At 42.5% G+C, this 24,407-nt stretch overlaps 1 protein-coding gene across 1 annotated transcript in view; it reads right to left on the reverse strand.

The window, feature by feature from the left end:
* SVIL (supervillin) overlaps nt 1-24,407 on the reverse strand; it is a 104,848-nt gene that overhangs the window by 67,431 nt on the left and 13,010 nt on the right. The window contains exon 2 of the mRNA XM_054389928.1: nt 2,189-2,255. Within this exon, the coding sequence (XP_054245903.1) occupies nt 2,189-2,255 (67 nt within the window). The remainder of the gene's footprint in view (nt 1-2,188; nt 2,256-24,407) is intronic.

Raw genomic sequence — 24,407 nt, forward strand, 5'->3', positions numbered from 1 at the left:
TGGCATTGTTTGGTTTAGATATTTACACATTAGAAAGACAAGATGTTCTAAACCACTGTAACGACTGCATTGCTTTCACTAGCACAGAGAATTCAGAGGCAGAGCACTGCTCTGAAGCTGACACAGTCAAACCTAACAGCTGGTATTTATAGATGCATACATAACATCAGTTCAAAAAAATGAAAGTAGGCACATTTAGGGCATGCTACAGTGTTCAACAAGAACATTCATTAGGAATCTAAATTGAGTTGGAATGATGTTAAGCAATTGCAAATAATCAGGAAAAAAAAAAAGATAAAATATGACAGGATGCTACTCATGAATGCATTTTCAAAAACCCCTCAGTTAATTCCTCAGCAAGATTTTCCTTTTTCCTCAGAGTGATCTATCCAGCTTGTCTCCCTGCTTTATTAGTTTCTCTGCTAAAGGAGCAGTTGCAGCATTAATTTGTTTGCTAAGGCAGAGTCAGACCGTCAGACTTGGACCTTCAGACTCATCCACAACCCTGTTGTAGAAGTATCACAGCTACATTTTACCTTTGCTTTTCATAATTTCTCAAGTGATGCTATAAATTTACTTGCAGATTGCATGCATCAGCACCAAGCAGCTGCACTTAGCAGCTAGGCTATGCACATACAGTGTAATTTAAGGCATGCATGGGTTTCTCAATGAAAAAAAAAAAATATGTAGAAATTTGCGAGAATTCCTTCTAAAACCCCCGGGGCACTGAAAGAGGAACTTCTCCTTTGCTTGCCTGAAATATAGCCTGTGATGATGGTTTATGAGTTTGTTTCACACAGGATTTTTGTGTGGTTTGGCCTCAGGTTCCCAACAAACTCGTTATACTCTCCAATGTTCAGGAATTCATATGATTACCACTGAAGCACAGGCACGAATGTTTCAAAACCACAATAGTTCTTCCCTAAAAACAACACATAATGTGGCATTAGTAGAGTAAATCCACAGTCTCAGTAGTTACACTGGTCTTGAGCTTCCAAAGTAAGTGTGGGCTGCTTCTATACATCAGGGATTCCAGGCTGAAAACTTCATCTGCAGCTGCAGCAGCAGCATACAGTTTCTAAATAGCTGTCCCACTAACCTAGTTACATGCCCAAAAGCAAGCAGAAGTTTGATCCAGATGTCCTGCAATCTAGATTAAAGCTATAGGGCATACTGAGGTTGTGATTGAAATGCATGAAAATTCACTTTTGTACCTGTCATCTAGGTGCTTGCTGCTCATTTTAGTTGCCTCTACTTCCAGGAGAGCTTCCCTTCCTGGATTCTTATGTAAAGGGTCCATTCTGCAGTCACATCCTTCTCTCCCACCCTTATCTCTTACTTTCCCCTACCTGCCCTCCATAACACAATGTGTCTTGTGTACTTGTTCCCTCCATCCCTCTACAGCACCTAAGAAACAACACGGCAGAGAATGAGGTGTGCTCCTGAAGGGGATTGATGAGATGCTTACAAACATGAGCCTAAGTGCCTAAGGCTTAGGTATTCCTGTGCTGCTGAACCAACAAAGCAGCTGGTTGCTGGGGCAAGGATCAGTTCCCAACTCCTTGACTTCCTCTCTGTGCCGTTGTGAATGAGTCCAGCAAGCAGAAGAGTGGACACCAAACACAGTTGGAGTGAGGACGTGAAGAGAGAGGGAATGTGACCTTCCACCTCGCTTAACTGTGAGCTGCAACCCCTTACTCAGCCTTGTGGAAACCTAAAACTGCAGGCACAAGGCAGCATGGTCCTGCAAGGCAGCAGCAACATCACCTCTCCATTCTTCTCTACGGTGTTCCCCTCCCACATGCTGACAAAGCTCTCTGCGTGGCTGTATCATTCATTCACCTGACTTTAGCCACCTTCTTTTTTTCAGACAGATCAGTTTTCCAGGCTAGTTCCCTAAATTTCTGTACTGTGTCTGTGCCATGAGAGGCAAAATAGGCTTTGCAGGAGGCTCAGTGTCGAGTGGGATTTTTGCCTTCGCAATGCCAGTTACAAATGTTCACATTCCTTAGGAGACACTTTGTGCTTTTAATACCTCTTCAGCTGAAGTTTAGAGGACTAGCTGAAGTGCAAGAGGACTAATGCTAATTTTCTCTGACAAAAGAGTAAATGTGGTTTGGAGCAATGACTGCAAGTTACAGTGTGCAACCTGTGTGATGTACAGTGGGCAGGAAAAGCTCAACCTTACCTTAGTGCTCTCTTCCTTTGGAGCAATCGTGAAGGTTTAAATCTGACCGAGTTCTCTTTGTCAAAATCTGTGAAATGACAAAAGACACCATAGTGAAAATGCTTGAATAAATGAGAAACTTTCCTGAAAGTAGGTTAAAGTCTCCAATCATAGCCTTTTCTACTGGAAAAGACTGTACAGCAGCCTCCCCTCTAGTCAAAAGGGTATAAACCGGCATGTCCAAGACAGTGATAAACTAAGACCATGCAGAAATGAGGACAGACAGCAAACATATCAAAAGCATCAATATTTATGAACTACCATGTTCTAATCCCACTATTCATGCTTTACCACTGCAGCCTAGGGTTATCACTTAAACTCCTTGACTCAGTGTGCCAGTTCACAACCCGGGCAGTAAATGGGTAAGATGGGTTGTTTATAAGCACTCTGCAAATGAGAATTGCTGCAAGCAGCAAGAGCCTTTTTGGCTGCAGCCTAGCAATACTATAAAAACTTCATATTCACTGCAGAAGGCAGAGATGCCCAGCTTAGGATCTGTTGCAGAAACAGTACTGCACCATCCACCACAGCCATATTTCAGAAGACTGTCTACTGTTTGGAAGCTTCCATTTTCTTCCTCAATACCCTCAGAACATGCTTACTTTCAGAGAGGAATATGGACAAGCTTCTCTTCTCCCCCTCCAGCTTTAACTTGTTCATTTCTACACTCAAAAGCAGCATCAGAGAATCTAACCAATGACCAGTGGGATCTAACCAGTGACCAGTGGTGAGGAGGTGCAGTGCTCCAAGTACCAGCTCCCTCTGTTCAGCTATGAGGATGCTATTGAGAGGTCATAGAGAGCAATTAGCCAGGAAGCAGGGAAGCACCTGGTCTGTGACTGCTGCTGGAACCACACAAAGCTACTACTATGCACTTGCAATGGGAAAATTGCCCTATCATCATCATCTGTATTAAATCAACTACCCCAAGACCCTAAATTAATAAACAATTGGTCACTGATGCAGTGCTCATTTTATTTTTCAAAAAGACAGATCTCAGTATTATATAACATAGACTTTAGAATAATTCAAAAGTAGCAACATCCCCTTTACCCACAGTCTCAAAGTTTATTGTAAAGAAGAGCTAACTGGCAAAAAAAAAAAATTATTTTTTGCTTATACAAAATATTTTAAAACCTATGCAGGATGTTTCTCATTTTTCCAACAAGGTTTTAACGTGACTTATTATAGCTGAAACGTGGCTCTTAATTTAGTGAATGTAACTTTAATTTAGTGAATGTATCTTTCATATGTGCCTTTCAAAACTTTTCACCCTCCTCCTCCCTTCCACCACTTTCTACTGCCTCTCCAGGGAAAATGGTTTAAAGAAAAAAACACCAAAAAAAACCCCAACAACCCACACCAAGAAAAAGAGACAAAGAAAAAAAAGACCATTTTAACATCTCAATAAAGGGGCTTAAAAAGTGCAAAAGAGGCATTTTTTAAGGCAGCTGCTATAAGTCACTGTGGATTTCAAGTAGCTTTGCTAATAGCATTCTTCAGCTTTAATATGCAACTTTTTCCTGTTTTTGTTAGCATTTTGTCTTTCCAAGCAAACGGAGAATAAAGCATGCAGATTACACAGACCCAAACAGTACTGTAACAAAAATAGAATGAATGGCATATAAATCATTATACTTTACACTACAGCATTAAAAAGCATACTCCATGCCCTAAGTATCCTCTACAAAAGGCCAGATTCACATTACTGAGGAGAGTATGCAGTAACTGTAAAAGCTCAGCTCAGTATCAGTTTAGCTAATCAGAACCATGCACAGCTTAAATTTATAGCTCTTCTAACAGGATATAACCCATCCTAAAATTTTTGGCACTAAAACAGCTGTCCACCATGAAAACCACAAGCAGACCACAGAGAAATTCTCCCTACCCTAGCCAAGGCAGGAGAGGGGATATGAGAAGGGAAGAAAGTAGCTTTCATTGCATGGGTGGGAGAGGGAGGGAGTGGGGCTGCTAAGAGGGGGCACAGAAGCTGGTCTGACTCTTGCTACCCATGAAACACAGGAACATTGATACATACCACATCTAGAATTAAAACCATCTTAAAACTTTGCTGTATTTCACAAGCCAAGCTCCTCTCCCACCCCCCCCCCCAAACAGAGCAAAACCAACCAGACACTTACATTGTTACACAGTTTTGATATTTTATGTATTTCCTTCTGTTCAAATTAAACCCCATGTGGGAGGATTAAAGTCCAATAAAACTTACTCACTACAATATGGATGTCTTAAAATTAAATACTAACACAGCAGAAAAAGTAAAACAACTCTGCTTCAAAAGAAAATAAATAAACCCACAGAAGAAACATTGGTTTAACACGATCTTAATTCAGTGGTTAATTTAAAGGGGAAAAAACCTCATCCTCGCAGTACCTGATACACAGAATGGCAATCTCTGCAACAGCATTTTGTCCCTCTTTCACTGAAGAATTCCAAACATGCTCACAATCACAGAGAAACAATTTTAAATATTTGTGTTTAAAATGAAGAGTATATTTGCAGAAGTGTAAATCAAACTTGCTCACAAGTTTAACCATTTGTCCAGGTCCCCCCTCTCCCTCTCCGGTCCAAACGACCAGATAAAAGCACTCTCCATAATTTCATACATAGGAAATAAAAAATGCTGAATTAAAGAGGGGGAAAAAAAAAAAAGGAAAATAAATAGATGCAACCTTGCAGTGTTACTTAGTATATTTAAAGGCCCTAAGTAGGTGGCAAGCTAAGCTAATTAAAAGATCCATCTAATCGGATCTTTCAAAAGTGTCCTTTAGGAAATCATGAAATAGCCTAGGTGACTAACTGCATACTGATTGCTAAAGTAGCTAATGTAGCTGCAGGAGATCCAGTCAAACAATATTTACACACAGATACACACACACCAGAGAGATTAAACACACAGAAATGAAATGCATTTTCTTCTATCTGCTTGCAACTCTTACCTTGCTCCTCAGAGTGTTTAGCATTTCCCAGATAGCTGGAGATCCAAGGATTTCTGAACATGGTTGCACAAACAAAGGATTCAGCAAAGAGAAACTACAATAGCAGCTAATTCTCAAGCAGCCACAGCCCTAGGCCTGTCTTAGCAATATCGTGTAGAGATTTTTCATAGCACACGACTGGAGCTGTCAGGCTATCGCGTCCCAGGGAGTACAGTAAATGCATAGCAATAGGCTGCAAGCTGGAGCAGCTCAAGCCAGTAATCAGATTACAAACAGAAATTAGGCACATGAATGCTAAAACAGATTGGGCAATGGTGATTGGGAGATTTATAATATTACCACTTCAAACATCCAGCCAAATCACACGTTATGTTCCTGTAAAATGAAGGCACAGCCCCTAAATCCTCGTATTTATAAAGAAAAGAAGAAGAAGGAAAAAAACAACTTCCAAGAGGAATAATTCCTTCATATCTCTAATCAGGATAAACTGCAATGCCTAAGAAAAACAGCATCCTGCCTGCCAAAACCACGGACTCTGTTAATCATATCATAATGTTAAACGTTTTGCCTAACTATTAGTTGGAACATTTAAACCAGACAAGATTTATGGATCACATATGAGCAAAATTACTGGTGGGGGGGTGTGGGGATTTCAGAACAGACACCACAGCTCCAAATATTTTAATTTGAGACAGAAGGTGTAACACTGCACAAAGTACTGTCTAGCTACTATTTTTTTTTTTTTTTTTATGAAATGGAATTGATGGAGTTTGGATTGAAAAGTCAGAACCCTTTATAGTTCACATTTGGTCAAAAATGGTACAATAACTCCAGCTCAGTCTTCTACACTGAAGTAACATGCACGCACAAAGTCACACATATGAGACTGTAACAGGTCCATGCATTCACTTAACCTGATCAACCCACAAGCAATACCTGCCTACTAGCTTCCCTTCTTCAGGCTTCTCTTCAAACAGACCTCAAGTAGTTGCATTTAGCCTGCTAGGTCATCAAAACACTGCTTTTCATGCTAAGTTCCTACCACAGACAGAAGACTATGTGCCCTGTCTTGTCTAAAGGCCCTGCTATTTGTATTCATTTATTTAGTTTTAAACATGAATAATATTGAAGTCACCTTAACCAAAACACCTTTTATCAGCCCATCTTTCAACAGTGCAGAGCTCCCTGGAATGAGAGTGATCTAACACAAGGAACATGGCATTGAAGCCTCTGACTCACCCATTAAGGTCCCCTGGTCAGAAATAATTGATAGTACATACCCCATTTTTTTTTCCCCCATCCATGTAATTTCACTGGCTCTCAGGTTTAATATAATCACTATACAGCACCACCCCCAGAATGCAAACCCATGCAGCTGTGCTCTCCTGACCAGCTGTATGAACTGGAGCCTAGTCCCTTCCAAAGCAGTAACAGAAATGTCATCTGTCAACAGTGGTCCACATTAACCTGAAAATCTGCCTTATGGCCTAGACATCAGTGCAGGTGTGCTTAAAACACAAAAAACAGACAGTGCAAAGGTAACAAAGAAGCTGCTGGTAACAGCTACTGGGAATATTCTGGAGCAGTATCTGTGCAGGTGTATCAATAAAAGGAGACACCCAGTTCTGAAAAAGTCCCTTCCTTCTGAATCCTGCTTGTGTCCAGACTGCTCACTCAGTCTTGTGAACAGAGGTGTTATTAGCTGGGGCATTTTTAAGCACCTGTAACTCACCTGGTGCACAGCAAGGGAAGTGTTTCTCATAAAGTGCAGTTAAATAACACTCATTTGATAAATCTCATGGCTGCAGTCTAGCAAGGTTGAAGGACAAGTCAATTTGACAGCTGAGCTGATGCAATAGCTGACAGCTTCCAAAAAAAGACAGTCCTACTTGTTTTTCCTCTGCAGAACCTCTGCTAGGTCCTGCCCCACTGGTGACCCAGTCAGATGACTAAACTGACAGTAAATATTCCCTTTGATTTTTTTGCTGGGTGTGCTTTTCAGAAGGTGCCACAACTAATCTTATGATCAGGAAAGGGATCAATTAATTCTTCAGGCTAACAACAGAGTTGAGCTCAGCTTGATTGTGACTTCTGTGTGTGGTAATGTCCTGAATGACAGACAGAAGATGTGTGTTTGCATATGTGGAGGGAGGGGTCAGGCTCCCACCTTCTTCTGCTCTACACCATCTCCAACATTTTGACCTGCTGAACAAGGTGCAGAAGGTAAAGGACAGAGACCAGCAGAGAGACAGAATAACTCTAGAGTACCTCCACAAATGTGTATATTTCAGATGGGTTCAAATTCTACTCACAGAACACAGTAAGAACCCAGTTTCTCCAACAGCTCTGCAGAGAAAGTTCCTGGAATGGAATGGTAGTGATAGAACTTTGGTGCAAGCAGGACTCCTTTCCCTATTATTATGGCTGGTAGGTCAAGAATATAAGAGCCATCTCATGGAACAAAAGAGAATTACTATAGAAGGAAATAAAACATCCCAAAAGAGCAACATCTTCATCAGTCTTCACACACACAAAAAAAAAAAATCCCTGCCCACACTTGGCTTCAACCTCTCTTCATCTTCGGTTGGAAACTGATCACCAGTCATAGCTCTACACATGGTACCTGTGAATTCACATTAACTCACTGCTGCTACTACTGCAACTGTGCTGCTGTGCAGAATGTGTGAGCCCAGAGCTTATGCAGCATCACTTCAAGACCAGGGGTGTGTGCCAAGATGGCTTCCGATATTAAAATTCTTAAATCTGTGACATGGTCTTGCACCAATGCCACACACTTCACACGGATCACTGGGAAGATATAAGTAACTGACAGCTTCCCTCCTTTCCATCAAAAAGGGATCAGCTATTTCAAGATAGATCTGCTGTCCCTTAACCATCTCTGGCAGTAGAGAAGACGTTTTGGTTAAAACAGTAAGTCAGCAGGGTCAAGCGAGGGCATAAAGAAAAGAAGCCTTAGATTTAGCTTTTTACTGCCTGTTTGGGAACAGTAGGGTTTAAGAGTAAGGCTTTCCCAGAAGAAAAGAAATCCATCTTCAAATACTTGATGGGGGAAGGAGGAAGAGTGACTTTGTCCTTTAGAGAGATTCAATCTCCAGGACCCAGAAGTTTGCTCAGGCAAAGTGCTTTATCAAGGCTGTGTTGCAAATCGGTAGTAATGTTCACATCCTTCTCTGCCATCATTAATTCTTGAGCATTAGCAGCCTCCAACATAAGCAAACAAAGAGAGAACATCAGTTCAGCCTAGAAAGGGGGGCAGCCCAGCTGGAAGTTAAGTTTGTAGTCATCTGGGCAAAGAGCTAGAGGTTAAGCATGCATCCATTTAAAATCTGAGACTGCTCATGAAAGACCAGCTGGCAGATAAATGTTGTTCTGAAGCTTCCCACAGGAAGAGAAGAGAAATATCTCCCTTTTGTCTGGTAAAACTAATCACAGTAATCAAAGTTGGAGTTTAAATGGTCTGCAAAACTGTTCCCATCCTACAAGGCTGCCAGCTCCAAAGCAGTGAATAGTTATGAATTGGGTCCTACCATGATCAAGTCTTTTTTCTTTCTGAATTTTGATGGCTTATGAATTTATATTTAGAAGCATTCCTCTGTGATAAGGAGAGCTAGATACTTTGTTGTGACTTGCACTTATCAGAAAAACAAAAATCAAAGAAGCTCATGACAGCTGTTTGAAGAAAGCCTAAAAATAAAAAAAAATTAAAAAGTCAAGAATGCAGAGGGAATAAAACCCACAGTGACTGCAAAGAATCCTTCAGAATACATGCTAGTTAGGTAAACAGGAATTTGAGCAGCATGGAAAACTCAGATGATCTGTATAAGTAAGAAGATGAAATCATATTTTTATCCATATTTAGAGATCTAAAGGTGCTCATGAATTTTATTCCATTGCTCTTCTTCCAGACAAGGAAAGCACTCTTGGAATAGCAAGTTGAAGCTGTACCAAGATTTGAGAGACTGTGGATGATTGCAGGAATGAAGGTCAGAAGAGAGGGCTAAAGCACCATTCCATCTGACCTCCCTCTCTCAGGCTCCAGGCTACTCACCCACTCCAAGCCACCCTGTCAGGTTTTTTGGCACACAGGCACATTTCTGAAAGCAAGAGGCAAGGCACTAGAAGGGTCTCCCTTTTAATTATTTCCCCTTCCTCCCACCTTCCAGCCATTTCTACCAAGGCTTCAAGAAATAATTTAGCCCAAATCTAAGACACAGGTCAAAAACTTTGAAACTAGGATAAAGTTTCCTGACTTGGTATCACCCTTCCAGTGGAAGACAAATGGAATCCTTTTCACTTTGGGTTTTTTCCCAACTCTCACTGTGCAACAGTTTCTGAATAATGATCCTGCCAAGAACACTTCTGGTTTGGCTAGTGATTATGTTTTGGCTAAGTCTTCAGGCAGACTTCAGCACTGTGTTGCCTGTGTGATGTGCTTTAAAACAAGTCATGTGCAAAGAGATAAAAAACCTCATCAGTTTTAAAGGGGTCTGAGACTTTTAGTGCAAGATAACAGACATGTCAAAAGATTATGGATGGTCATTTTGTATTGGCTGTTTACTCATGTGCTCTGGAAAAAGGGAGAACAATGGGTATCTTTCCATGCACACTAAAAAACCCTTCCAGTTTCCGGATTACTATTTCAGATTTGAAGGAATCGCTCTCAAATCATACATTTCGGCAAAGAATTGCTCCTAAAAGGAGATTCTGCTACCTCTCAATCTTGTGACACATTTTCAGAGTAAGGAACATGAAGGTAATGTCCCCCTGACATTCTTCCATCTCATGTTCACTGTTCATGAAACTATAGGGCAAGACTGTAGCATAATTAAAAGATTTTCAATGTTTTTCTCTTTAGAGTAGGATCAGTCTAGACTGGCTCCTTAAAGAAAGTTCAAAGGCCACACACCCCTCTCATATGTGGCAATCAGATATCCTACCGAGGCACGAGATCCAAATTGAGTCTGACCTATTTGTCTGTGGGTTTGAAATGGTCACAGAAAACATCAGGCATTAACAGGGCCAGGACTGAGCAAATGGCTGGAAATGAGGATAAGGCAGGAACTCATCTCCCAGCAGCAAGTACAATTTAAATGATTAAACAGCCCAAGGGCTTTGAGAAGACATGGTGGGTTATCTAGCAAAACAATATTGGAGAGCATTTTACACCATGGCTCACTGTAAATCAGCTGTAGTGCAGACTGTGAAGACATAGGGTTAGCCATGGCTCTTTGACATCCTTCACTGAAGTCATGACAAGCAGCAGCTTCTCCTTTACTACTGTGGTGAACAAGAGCCGTGCTGCTACAATAACTGAGGGCTTAAACCACTGCTGAGCGAGCCTGCAAAACTCCTGTCCTCCAAACGAGCAGCCAGGGTTTCTAGGATAGGTTTCCTTATCTTCTGGCACTTCTAGACTCTTCAGTCTCTGGAAAACTTTCCACCAGTGTTCAATACCACCAGCACAAGGCTGTCTCCTTGCCTGGAGCAGCAAGTGGCCTCATGTAGTTAAGTAATTCAAACAGCCCAACCACACAACTGAGTTTTCTCCTGTCTGCTCTCAAACACCTCTGCACTGCTGTCTCCCTACACAGTAAGAGCCCAAAAAGGGAGCAGAGAGAGGCACACATACCAGGAAGAAGAATTTATAACAAAGTTCTTTGGCTCTTCACGACAGTCATCTAAGGAAAGCATCAATTTTGTTTACTGCTGTGATCTGACATTTCACAGGCCACATCATATCCCTGCATACCTACCTTGAAATATAACTGTCATTTTCAAGCCTGAGGCAGACAGCAGCCTTGCTGAAAACACATCCATGACCCCAGCTTTCATCCTGTTTATAGCATGTTGCAATGCTTTCTCAGGAAGTTAAATATTTAGTAAAAGAAATAAAGAAAAATCGTGTGCTTTATTTAAGAGCTGACGGTCAAGGCTGGATAGCTCAACTGCAAGTACTGTCACTGAAAATAACGTCACTATGAAAAAAACATGTGTACCAGGCTTAATTTGTATCCAGCATGGCTAAGCAAAAATTCATCAGGAAAGAAAATCTGGTTAGCAAAGTGATGCTGCAGTTCTGGAGCCTGTTCTCTAGAGAGCAGGCTTAGATTCATAGCAGCCGCAGCCTTTTTTTTCCCTCTTTATTGCCCTCATACATTCCCAAGGACCCTGCAAAAATCATACACGTGCCTGATGCTCAGGAGAGTACCAATAACTAATGGCAAGGTAATCACAAGTCAGATCTGAAAAGTTTTCCCAGAGCTGCCCAGGAAAGCTTGCACAGCATCTGCCTGTACTCTACTTGTCCAATCTATGGGGATTTTTACTAAAGGAAAAGTAAACAGCCTTTTCCTTCCCTGTGAAAGTCATTTTTCACAAGTATAAAGCAACCTAATGAAGTCCTGGTCTGCACACAGGCTGTTTGGTTCCAATGTTGTCCTTCTCTTGGGAGCAAAATCATTGTTTTGGTTGAAGACAGACAGTCTTCCAATAAAGGGCATAAAAGTACACAAGAAGAGAGAAGAAACAAGTCCTGAACAAAAAAAGAATATTAGTTCCTCTCAAGTCAGATGTGTAAGCAGGCAGCAGAGGGAATGAAAGCACTCGTCTTAAAGGCCACCACAAAGTTCTCCAGGGTGTGGAGTGACAGCATGAACCGGCATCTTTAAGGTTATAACCATGCACATGAACATACATCAGGAGACAGAACTACAGTTACTAACATTTACACAAGACGATTCTACTTCCTAAAGTCCTCTCTAGCACTGTTCCTGCTCCTTGCCAAGCAGAGCCCAGCCACAGCAGCTCCCCGGCAGCAGGCTGCCAGCGCCGCAGTACTGGGTCGCGTCTCCCGGGGTCTGGGCTGGATCCGTTCTGGGCTGCCGGCTCCCCGCCTCCATCCAGCATGCTCCGTCCCCAGGCACCGCCGCAGCTTGCCTAATAAGGCCTCAGGCGAGTTGACTGGCTGGCTTAGAGGTCACCCAGTGTTTACCTTGCGAGCTGGCAGCCTTGCGGAGGAGGCTCGGCCAGCCCTCCTCGGCAGCTGTGCCACCGCTCTGCCATCTCTGCGCTGCCAGAGCCACCGGGAGCTGCAGCCCGGCGCTGGGCAGGAGCTCTGGCGGCTCAGAGCTGAGGGAGACACACTTCAGTTTTATCACGGGCAGCCTGGAACTGCAGCGGGCTCCAGTTCAGTTTTCACCACAGCACATTTTGGTAGACTGAAAAAATAATCCGGTTTCACACTGCATGAGTCACTAGAAAGTAGGCCAGCAGCAGGGGTATGAACAGCCACCTTTACAGCTCCCAGGCAGCAGGCAGGTACTTGTCACACACCAGAACCAAGTGAACTAGATGAAAGCAGGGTACAGATATTAATTTGAACACTACTATTTAATTATTTAGCATCCTTGATCAGCTGTGGTGAGAGTCACTGCAATTCAGACAGATGGTTTCAGAAATAATGATTTACTCTCCCCAAAATAGCTATCAGGTAAACCCCCAGCCTGTTCTTCCTGCTCGCTGCCTCTCCTGTGATTCAGACTAGTTTTACTTTATACCCTTCCCAATTTCAAGATGCTAGATTTGGACACCATCCTATCCTCCTCCCCAGCACAGGTCCTGCAAAGGAAAGACAGGAGAGGGCTGGGTGGCTGGAGCTGGCAGGCCAAGGAGAGCAGCATGGTGGGTCACCCAGCCCTGCCCCTGGGCATTCAGACAGGCTTCTTCCCCATGGGTCAATATGGGCAGTGCACTTCTGTCCTTCACTCCCCACCGTGTCTGGCACTGAACAGTAAGATACCAGGACAGTTCAGTTGTTATTTGTACCCTGATATTTCTGAAATTGGCATCCAATTTTCTAGGCACTTTGCTGCCTTGAATGAAGCATCCCCAGCGAGCGCACTGCCGGAGGGCTGGCAGAGACTGTTCCCGGTCAGCAGGGATGGGCACAGAGAGCACAAGTCACCAGGAGGGCACTGGAGAGCAAACAGGATCCTGCCCACTGGCCTGGAAACTGTTAGCTCTTACATTTTGTAAACTCTGTATCACAGCTCCTTAATACTGGGAAAAAAAACACCTCCCTGTAAGGTTTAAACACTTACCCAGGTATAATGATATGCTTACCAAGGGATTCTCACAGCTAGGAAAATCCCTAACACACTGGGAGTAAAACTAAACCGTAATTATCACCCCACTAAAAGAAAGCAAACCACCACAGTACCGTCCTGCTCCTGCAATGAACCCAGGGTTCACACCATTAAAATTAAAAGCAATAGCATATATGGCCAAGTGCACGTTAAAAAATGCAGCTGGGAACCATGCAGGCAGTTTGCAAGCTCAGCCATTAGCACTCTAGGCTGAAGCTGTGCCCAGATGCACACACAAATCCTGGCTCAGAACTGCTAATTTTCTGCTAAAAGTGGATTCCCACCCAATATATGCTGCACTAGTTCAAAGAAATGGGACACATACTCAAAAAAGGGCCAGTCAGACATGATTACACACAAGCAGTGCTGCAATCAGCTATCTCACTTTGTGTGTGATTTGCTTCCATCAGCAGCACAGTGTGCTCTTACGACTATCTAATATCAATAATGAATGCTGGAGGAAGCTAAACAAGACCCTAGGAACAAGACAGTTAGATGCATGTGCATTAGACTCGTTAACAGGATTTTAGGAAGAAGTGAGGATAGCCCTGAACTGTGGAAGGCAGTCACATCTCACAAACATTCAGGCTGGGACAAGAGAAAACCTACCAGGCTTGCACTGCTTGCTAGAGGAAATGGGTTCACCCATTGTTTCCAGCCTCTCAGAAAAAGTACCAGGCAACCACTGCCTCTCCTCTTAGTTAAAAAAGGAGAATCTCAAACTCAGACACATCCAGAAAAAAAGCCAAAACAAAACAGTGGCACCTTCACAGGTGACTACTTCTTCGACACCAGTTAATCCAGGATTGCTTGCGTAACTACACAATAGCAAACACTTTCAAATGCTTTATGCTTTGGCAGTTTAATTTTGAGTGGGAGGTGAAGTACCAGCTGACTCGATTCTCATACTTGCCTTCTCCCCCTTTGTTCACAGACCTGAAGAATTGCAAAAGACAGGCCTCAGGAAGGAATTTTTAGGATGGTTTAAGAAAAATATTTTTTTTTAATCTGCATTCTGAATATCTTGAGTGCAAAAGGACAAGTAAATGGTAAAGAAGCCACCCTCACAAAGAAGCATGGCTTCTCCATCACTCAGAATAAAGCATAGTTACTACACTCACCTACACCCAACTGGTGCAGAGCTACGGAGTTAAGTTCTCATTGAATCTTCAAGAACAGGGTAGAAAAATAATTCTAGTGGATCTATGCATATCAAAGGTGATGCTGAAAGGGGAGGGTAATGGCTCACAGAAGACCTCTACTTGAAATCAAAGCTGAAGAATTTTTTCTGCACACATTCTCTCAAACAGTGACCTTACAAGGGTTACTTGCCACCCCAGCTCTTGGTCACAAGAAAGGAGACATCTACCACATAATCAACAGTTATGTGCTGCAGACACACAGTGAGAGGACAAATGGGGTTTCATTTGACCTGGTGCACTCATGGTTCAAGCTCAGAAGCGAAACATCACTGCATTTCTCAATTGAAGTGTAGTGAGCAGAGCAAGCAGCCTAGGAATGGAAGAACAAGGGCAGTTGCATGAGGACCTGAGAAGTTCATTATAGCCCAGCCTCTCTGAGCCACCTCAGAAACATAGAGAGGACAGCCCCCAAAGGCTGGTGCCTCCTTGATGCCTGTGTGATGACCAGGAAGGAGAGCTCTGCCACATGGGAGGAGCTCAGCTGTACCTAAGGTTCACACATCTCCCTCACACTAGAGCTGCCATTCCCTGCTCTGCTCTTTTTAGTCTCCTAGTGTCATCCTTGCCAATTTCTCTCATCATTTTACTTCTCCTGCTTGCTGCCTACCCTCCACCTTCCCTGTTGTACTCCATCCTATGAGTAGTGCCACCACAGGTAGATTTCCCCTGGCTCTTCTCCAGCTCCCATTGCAGACTCCCCCATTAGAGACCCAGTCCCACCTCAGTAGCTTTCTTTTCCCACTCACCCTCTTCCCAAACCAGGTCAGCTTTTGAGCAGGGTTTTGTTTTTCCCTTCTGCAGGAGGCTTTGGTAAAGGGCTGTGCAATCTAGCAGACTTGATAGTCTCTTCTTTACTAGGCGAGATCTGCACATGGAACGAAGGATGTGCATTTGTGAGAGGCTAAAGTAACCTGGAACACGCAAAGTTAACTTCAAAAGCACACTGTGGAGCAGGCCAAGAACCCAGTATGATAGTGTAAGCTTGCTGGTTGTCTTGGACACTTTTTTTTGCAGGTAAATTCCCCTCATCAGTCAACTTGTTTGTCCCGTGAATGGCATCAAAGGAATGCTGTGCTGTTTGAAGAAAGGCTCTGAGTGTGTGTAATGGAAAAAAGAGACATCCCTTAACAGAGAGAGGAGACAGGCAGCTTGAACAAATTAGAGCTGGAAAGAACGAAGGACTCCCTAAATGTCTCGATGGTCATTGGTTATTAGAATAACACACTAACAACCAGTTACAGAAAGTGCTGGACTAGATCCAAAGGTAGCCTTACAATGAGGTTTTGAAAATATACCTACAGTAGTATTTGTCTAAAAGTGAGGTGAAACCATTGCTGAGAAACAGTGCACTGCCATCAGAACTGCAGGCACGCACAGTACAACACTTCCGAGCCAGCAGCACGCAGTGGGACACAGTCCCAGGTGATGTGACAAACCCCTCAAGTCACTAGAGGCCTGCCACAGTGTGAGCACAGTCTGCTAGTGCTGAGCCAAGCATTCAGCAAGCTCCAATGAGGCAGCAGCAACACCTTCAGTCACTGCAGGAGGACACAACTTAGAGAGGCTGCAAAACCCAGCAGGGAAACGAGGCAAGTCCTGTAGCAAGACTTGACTTCACCCACACCACACTCTCTCCGAATCAAGGAACCTCATCATATTCAGGAGCAATGAGGTGCTGACACCTTGGGGAATTTTAGAGTGCATGGACCCCAAACAGCTTTATTGTTAAAATGCCCCAACATCCTCACAGGACCCACAGCCACAAGTAAGGCTGGAGCCAGAGTTTGTGATCCAAGCAATAAACAGGAGTTGCACAGGAGCTTCAGCACCCTAGAGGCTTCAGCACCCTAGAAACTTCAGCATCCTAACAGGACAGCCAGACCAGAAACTCACTGAAATGCACCTAATTTATTGTCTGCACAGTGCCCTGCTCACAGAGTCTGCAGAAAAGGTGTTCTTACAACATGAAAATAGCCCTTCCTACAGCAGGGAGCCTCCGTGAGCCATTTGGGAGCTTCATTTCAGCACACCAGCACTACTGACACATTCACTGTTAAATTCTGTATCAGCACTCCACACAAAGGATTTTTGAAGTCCAATCAAGATTCTTATTTGTCTCGCTGCCTTTCTACACCTGTCTTGCTTTTTATAAGTGTTAATGGAAGAACTGAATAAAATAAAGCAGTCGAAGAGGCAGGCAATCCAGCAGCTTCTCTAAAGAAATGATTTAATTTGTATTGCACTTCAGCACACTTTGACTTAAAAAAAAAAAAAAACAACAAAAAAGGAGTTCTTCAACAGTCAAATAAACAGAAGAAAGCTCAGTCAAGGCTGCAATTCAAGACATTCAGACTGTCTTGTAAGCACACTGCTTGCCAATGGCTTTAAGTCAAACTACAGCAGCGTTTTAAAATCCCATGGAAAGTACAAGAAACTTAAACATCCTGACAGCATGTGGCCATGCATGAGATCACTGAAAAGCTGCAGCATTTTCTTCAGCTCTTTATTGTTGTTTCCTGGGAAGTTTGAAACCATAATCAGCAGCTTATACCCAAAGTTTAGATGTCAGGACAGCATAGACTGGAGTAAGTCCAGAAGTTGCATTAGCTCACAATATGTAGTAAAGTAACAAAATCCTATCCAAGGAGATCTGGAGCACTAGAATGTTATTATTTAATGAAGGTTGAACAAAACTAGAGGATTACTCCTAGAGAGGACACTGTATCAGGATTTCATTTGGAAAGCATAATTTCATTTTTATAGTCAAAATTCTCACTTTCTTCCCTCAAGGGTGTGTGTGTGTGTGAAAGTAGTCTATTAAACAGTTTGGCACATGTAAGTTCTCAACTAGTTGCTTTTTTAGGAGCTTTTTGTTTGCCAAGAATTATCTTTATTTCTTGCAAGTCATTAGAAGGAACAATGTGAGAGTTTCTGATATTTCTAGGGTCTGAAGGTGCATCAAAAAACACATGCATTGAAACTGGATTTTACAAACAGTTCACTGGGGGGAAAAGATTGGTTTGGCTCTTTTTAAAAAATAAAATAGAAAGATTCATTTATTTACAACTGTAGGAGTATTTTCTGTTAGAAACACTCAGTCAAGAGTTGCAAGAGTCTTACTCACCTATCCTATCATTTGTCCTGAAATTAGGAAGCAAAGAAAAGCACAATGCTGGTAAGCAGCCTTAAAAAAATTACTTCCAAACGTAGAAAAGCAGGAAAGAAAAAGGAGGAGACTTAGGAATGCCAAGGTGAAGCAGCACCAGGAATGCCAGAAATCTACATCAGTGTTGACCACAGCCTTGGTTAATTTAAAAAGTCAAGCAGCTGTTTCTCTGTGTTAGTAATGAACTGTTAGTTGTGGTGGGTTTTTTTCTACTGGGTGTAGTACACCACCTAGGGTGTTTCTTGTTTACTTCTAATACATTTGGTTTAGCTTCCAATATTAAATTCCTTGTGAACTTGCTACATAGAGGCCATACTCAAGCCATTTAATGCCTCAAGACCAGTCTTAAGGTAAGCTGGTGCCCAGCTTAGGTCTTCAGGACATCTCCTGAGACCAGTAAGACAGGTTACTAAAGCAGTGATGTGTAGCTGAAGTGTAGCAGTGGAGGACATTCACAACTAAACACAGGTAATTTCTTGAAAAATTAAAGAGCAAAACACAAACCCCTTGGCTCCAATACTGGTCAGAGACCAAAGACTCACATCACTGAAGCACCATGCCAAAGTGATATTTTAATAGACCTTAATCTCTGAAAGTTTCTGTAAAACTTCTTTCAAGGAGGCCAAGGCACAGATATTCCATATTCAATGACATCAAGGATGATAGAGGGAAGGGATGTCATCCAGAAGGACCTGGACCAGGTGAACCTCATGAGGTTCAACAAGACCAAGTGCAGGGTGTTGCACCTGGGTTGGAACAATCCCTGCTAACTGCAGGGGGTTGGACTAGATGACCTTTGGAGGTCCCCTCCAACCCAAACCTTCTGTGATTTGATGCTTCTATAGAAGCTGCTGCAGTCTCTCCCTCAGTATAGCTCACTTGCTGTTAAACTGCTCCAGTTACATGACAATATTTTTCAAAGTGTTGGTTCAGCAGGTTGGAGGAAGCTGTCTTCTGGCAAAGACAGACAAATGCTAGCACAGCTACACCCCTTTCCTGGCAAGCAATTTATCTAAATTAGATTAAGCTTTTCTGACCTCCTTCACCTACCCAGAGCCTGGGTTAAATGCAAGGGTTACCTATCCAGCCCCTGCAGAACTAACAGGACACAGCTGAGTAAACAGCTCTGACCTCTTACCACACAGCAGTAGGACTCAGGCTGGCTCCCGGGACTCCTGACACCACTCTAACAACATCCATTTGAGCACTAGAATTGATATTGGAAGTCAGCTTTGCATGATAAAGCCAGATACCCTAACTTTAAAAGCAGCTGTAACTATATACAGAGGTTAATTTAGAGGCATTTCTTCTGACAGTCCATTAAAAAACAACTAAGAAATCAGAAGAGCAAAGTTAGAAGAAGCTAATGACTTCTGCTTTAACATCTTTAATCTGACATTGCTTCAGTCACAAAAGTAATCACTCTAGGACACAGCACTACAGAAAAATAGTGAAATGCTTTAGAAAAAGAGCACCAAACACTTTTCCTCTGTTCTTCACTGGGTACAGCCCAATATACATTGATGGTGCATCACCAGATGTGTATTGAAACCACCTTGGTAACACATCCTGATCCAAAGCTTAAACCCAGCACACTGCCAGCTCTGCCAGCAGCACAGGTAAAGCATCTGTTGTTTTGCAAAGCCTTGACATTGTTTTTAATGTCTGAACTCTGAATTTGGTTTCTGCTCGAAGAAAACAACAGATTAAAAAAATAATAATTACTAGCATTCAGGGCTTCTGATTAGAATAGATTTGATCTGATTTTTTAAATACTTGGTGCTTTTTAGAAAGGGGAAAAAAAAACAACAAAAACAACCCAACAGAAGGTTGGGGGTTTTCTGCCATTACCTTTACAGCTGTGAACTAACTACTAGGTAGCTTAAGTTTGCAGTGTAGGCTAAGGACAGAAACCAGTTGACAAACAATGCCTGAAATTATTTGCCTGACGAGTTCCCTTAGATAAATTCAACTCTATTTGTCTAGAAATGACTGATCTTGCAATCTTGATTCTCCAAAAAATCCTTACACAAAGAAAAACTTTCAAAGAGAAGCCAAAGAACCAGAATGTCCCAGTTCTCCTAGACAGAAAGAACAGCCATGGGCTCTTCAGGTACAGAATTTACAGCCTCCTCCTGTTTAATTTGCTGTAAAGTCCTTGTTTCCTTCTCCAGTAAAATAATTAGCTTCTCACCTTCTGCTGAAGGAGTAAGATAGCAGCAAGCTCTTCTTTGACAGTTCAGCTCATGTCTGATTAAACTCAGTAGTTTTTTTTGTAACTTCTGTTTAACCTTGAAATCTGCTGCTTCTATTCCAGCTCTGATGAAGTGCTGGTGTGCCTGCAAGCTTGTCTCATTTTTTCCCCCCATACCAGCTGGCCTAATAAATTACCTCTTCCTAACAACCTTATGTTAGCTATGTGCTGAGATCATACACTGCAAAACACCATTATGTCACTGGTATTAAACCCCAATAAAGACTACTTGTGGCTTAGGAAATAATAAAACACAAAGTCACCCACGCTGCTATCTTGCACTACAAAAGCAGCCATTCGAGTTCTCCCCTCTCCACACAGATCAGGGTTTAGATGCAAGGAACAGCCCAATTGCTAAATAACTTTCAGGAACACAAGCATTTTCTGTTAAACTGCTCTAAAGGTAAAACCCAAATATATCCACTGGACATTTTAATAAGTCTGAGGTGACTCCAGGTCTGATGGTTATGTTCTTAAATTCTCATAGCATGAATCTAAAACAACCACTTTGCATTATCTACATTTAAAAGCAACTTTTTCACTTAAATTGAGAAAGGGAAGGGGGGGAATGGGGAAGGAACAGTGTGTTGGAGATAAATCACCTCTTTTCAATCCATGGGTAAAAAGGTCCTTTTTTTCTTTAAGGTCTGACAGTTGGAAGCCTAAGTCCCCTTTCAGACATGCCTTTATTTGGAAACAATGCAGGAGCAGGCAGGGCAGGGCAGGGCTTTTTCATAAATGCTGCCTGGATAACTTGGCAAAAATGAGTGGCAGCTCTGCACCATCAATACAGCCATATGCTCCTCTAACTGTCCCTGTACACAACAGCCAAATGTGGAGTTTACAGTTTGAAAAGGCAAACAAACAACCCCCTCTTTGTAATTGCTTATTAATAGTAAAGGAAAGAAGAATTCTAGTCCCTGCTTCAGGCAGAGACCAGAGCTCCATACAAGCCCTGCACAGCTTGAAGCTCACACAACAAGACTTCAGGACACTCACTGCCTGCATCAGTGCTGTCTTCAGGACTGCAGCTATTTGCTCCAGATAAGACAGCACAGTGCTATGAGCAGCACTGCTTATGAATGAGAGGGGGACAGGTTGCTAACTGAAGTGCTGACAAATGGCTGGACATAAAACTTCCCCATGGGCACCACCACTGTACCAAAGGTGCAGCTCACACCCTGGTGGTAGTGCTCAAGCTCACTGCAGTACCTGCAAGATGGTTCCTGCAGATCACATCCCCACAGAGAGGAAGAAGAGAATGCTTTTACATAGCTGCTGACCAGTCCACTTTGACAGAACTAAAACTTCAGCCACTTTCCTGATACCCCAATCTCCCAGAAGCCTCAGGACATTATTAGCAGAGAAGACCAAGTGAGAAGAGGAGACCCCAGGAATTTGAAGTTATAACGTGACCTCAAGTGCCACATTCAGTTGTGTGTGCATTTCGTTTCTTCAATCTGTTCTCCCTCACACCAAGAAATGCTCCCAGCTAGGAAGGTTACTTTATTTTCAGCAGTTTTTTCTTTTTTAAAAAATAAAAAAAAAAAAAAAAGACCTGATCAAGTTCCATTCAGATTTTCTTCCTCTCAGATACTGCCAAGGTCAGGGGTAGAAACTGTACAAAAAGGCATGAAAGTGAAAGGGAAGATTATCCGTTTAAAAGTACTTTCATCTTCCTCAGAAAGAACTTTTATTCCAGAAGTTGAAGTCCACATTTGGAACAATCTTTAGCTTGGATTATCCCCTATGCTCCTTCTGGCTTAGTGCTGTTGAGCTGAGGAAAAAAAGTCCACTTCACTGCAGCTGCCTAGCAGAGGGGATGGGTGGGCCATCACCACCAAGCCAGTCTCTACTTCCAGCCTTTGCAGACCACAATGTTCATGGAACCATCTGGCTTCGATGACAGAAACCATTTGCATCCATCCTTTGATGAATGATTGATTTGATCTTATCAGTCCTTAGGCCTGTGGATACTGCTCACTCTGGGAGGGTAGCCAAAGACCCTCTGGAACCAGACATAGTCTGCATCTGCATGAAAATGCAAATTGCCCGTCTAGGAACAAGACAAGCAAAGCAAGTACAACAGTAATATAACAACGAGGCAACTACAGGAGAAAGAAGGGGAAATACCTACTAAAAAAGAAATTAATTTGCTAAGGAAAAGCATAGACTTAAAACAAGGCTTTTCTTCCCAGAGGACAGACTTGAGATGAAGGTTTGGCATCCGTTCAGTTCCTCCACCCATGGCAAGTAGCCTTGCTGTCTCCTGCACAGATGCAATAAAAATTTTGCCTACCTGCAAGTAACATTCAAAAAGCTCTCATCCAGAACAGTCTTGAACTTTGTTTTCATCATGAAGCACACCTTGCAAATGAGTATTTTCATTTTTTCCTGCCTGATCTCATATAGAGAGACCAGAGTCAAAGTATCTTTGGTAAGCTTAAAGCAGGAAGAGGTGGGTGGAGGAAGGATAGCATCCACAGCACAAGTGCCTTTGTTGTAAAAGGACTCTAGGCTGAGCAACAAGTGTGGAAGAATTCATGCTTACTTAATCATGTAAACTACAAGAGTAGGAAAGGGACAAACATGCTTCCCACTCAGAGGACTCCAAAGACCCTTCCCAAAAAGGCAGTCTGTGTTTTACACCCAAAAGCAGACGGCCGCCCTCTTAAGCCACCCTACAAAGAGGGCTGCTGAAAGCTGAGGTGAATAAGTCATTTTCCTTCTCTCAAAATTGCTGTACATCTCACCAGGCAATTTCCTGTTGCACTCCTCCAGCTGGTGAGAGCTCTTGGGAGCATTATTTCTGATAAAGTGTATTTCAGAATTTAAGACTTTTTGCATTTTTATGGCCGGATAGCACTGCTGTTGTACTTACTGACTGCTGAAGAGTTGCCTCTTAAGAAGAAAGATTTCAATTTCAAAACAAGTTGAGACGATTTTCTAAGTCCTCCCAAACCTTCAGAATTCTATTTAGAGTATTTTGAGATTTGCATTTTTAGCCCCAGCCATCCTACAAAGCAGAAATCAGATATTTTTCATAATTCTTTTGAGAGGAATAGAGTCTCTGAATCCTCCAAACTGCTACCTTGAGTGAGTAAAGTTACTGTAGTATTACTATCCCTCATAGTAAATTCAGTGAGAAGTACAGATTGCACTTAACAACTGGCAGTTTCCAAGGAGGCCACCTCATGCTTCCTAGCCCAGCAGGGCTCTTTATGGCAAGCAAGCAAGGCAGAAATTGTGACCAATTCAGTCACAAAGAAAAAGCACAAAATAAATGATGAGCAACTCAACTGCTTGAAGCCAATTTATTCCCACAGTAGCTGGATGTAAATACTTCCTCTTCTCTACACTGATAGACTTTCAGTTCAGGGAACATATTAAGAGATTCAGAGCCTGCATCCAATGCTGCCACTCACTGCTACTTGTGTAAAAACTGTTGTGAGAGTATGTTCAGCCTAGTTAGCCAAGAATTTGATCATCCCTATAATTAACTGTGGAGTCTGACATCATCACCCCCTCTAGGTTCTCTTAAAATTTTAACAGCCTGGTTTATGAATATTCATTTGCCAGCATTACACTTCCAGGGATTTTTGAAAACCCAATGGCATGTCAGTTCCCAAATAGGTTCCATTATTCCTGCTGCTTCCTTAGCATATTTATTACAAATCAATTTGATGCTGTCAGAAAGTATGTATCAAGCCTGCAGCTGGTCCAACTATGTCATTTCATAGAGATAAGCAGACACAGCACATATCCAAGTGCAGCTCCTAAGGATGCTTGTTAATCCCTTCCCTGGATGGGATGCATCTTCACAGTCCTCATTGGTTCTTGACTATAAAACCTGTCTTTCCCTTATCTCCTTGTGTTTCTCTCCTCCTACATGCCATTGGAATTACAAGTCAAGCACACAACAACCAGTCCTTCAAAGGCTGCTCCTGTGTGGGAGAAGGGCTGCCCAAACCACAAGGGGTTTATGAGGTCTGCACAGACAACTGTGTTATGCAGTCAGCTTGCTCCAGCAAGTGATACAAGTCAGACAAACCTCACACACTACAACAGCTAAATAAAGTTTGTGACACATTATTCCATTACTCAGAAGCACAAACAACTCTTCTGTACCAAAGTGTATGTTTTGCTTAGCAGCTGTTTATTTTTTTCAGGACTGTGAGAGTGCTGCAGCTTTCAATCATTGCCTTAGACATGGCTGCATTTCACGCATGTGTGACCCAACCATCCCCAGATGTAAAGCAGCTTCAGTTCTGAAAGGAGAACTCAGTAATAGTTCATAGTGCAGGCAGGTCAAAAGCTCTTATGAACTTGGACTGGGCAACAAATGTTTAGAGCACAGTTTGTTAGGCACTGGAAATTTAAGGCCACATGAAATGTATTAAGCTAGGTGTATTTTTAGTTAATTATTTAGAAGCATC

This window comes from Indicator indicator, chromosome 20 (assembly GCF_027791375.1).
Source record: "Indicator indicator isolate 239-I01 chromosome 20, UM_Iind_1.1, whole genome shotgun sequence".
Lineage (NCBI taxonomy): Eukaryota > Metazoa > Chordata > Aves > Piciformes > Indicatoridae > Indicator > Indicator indicator.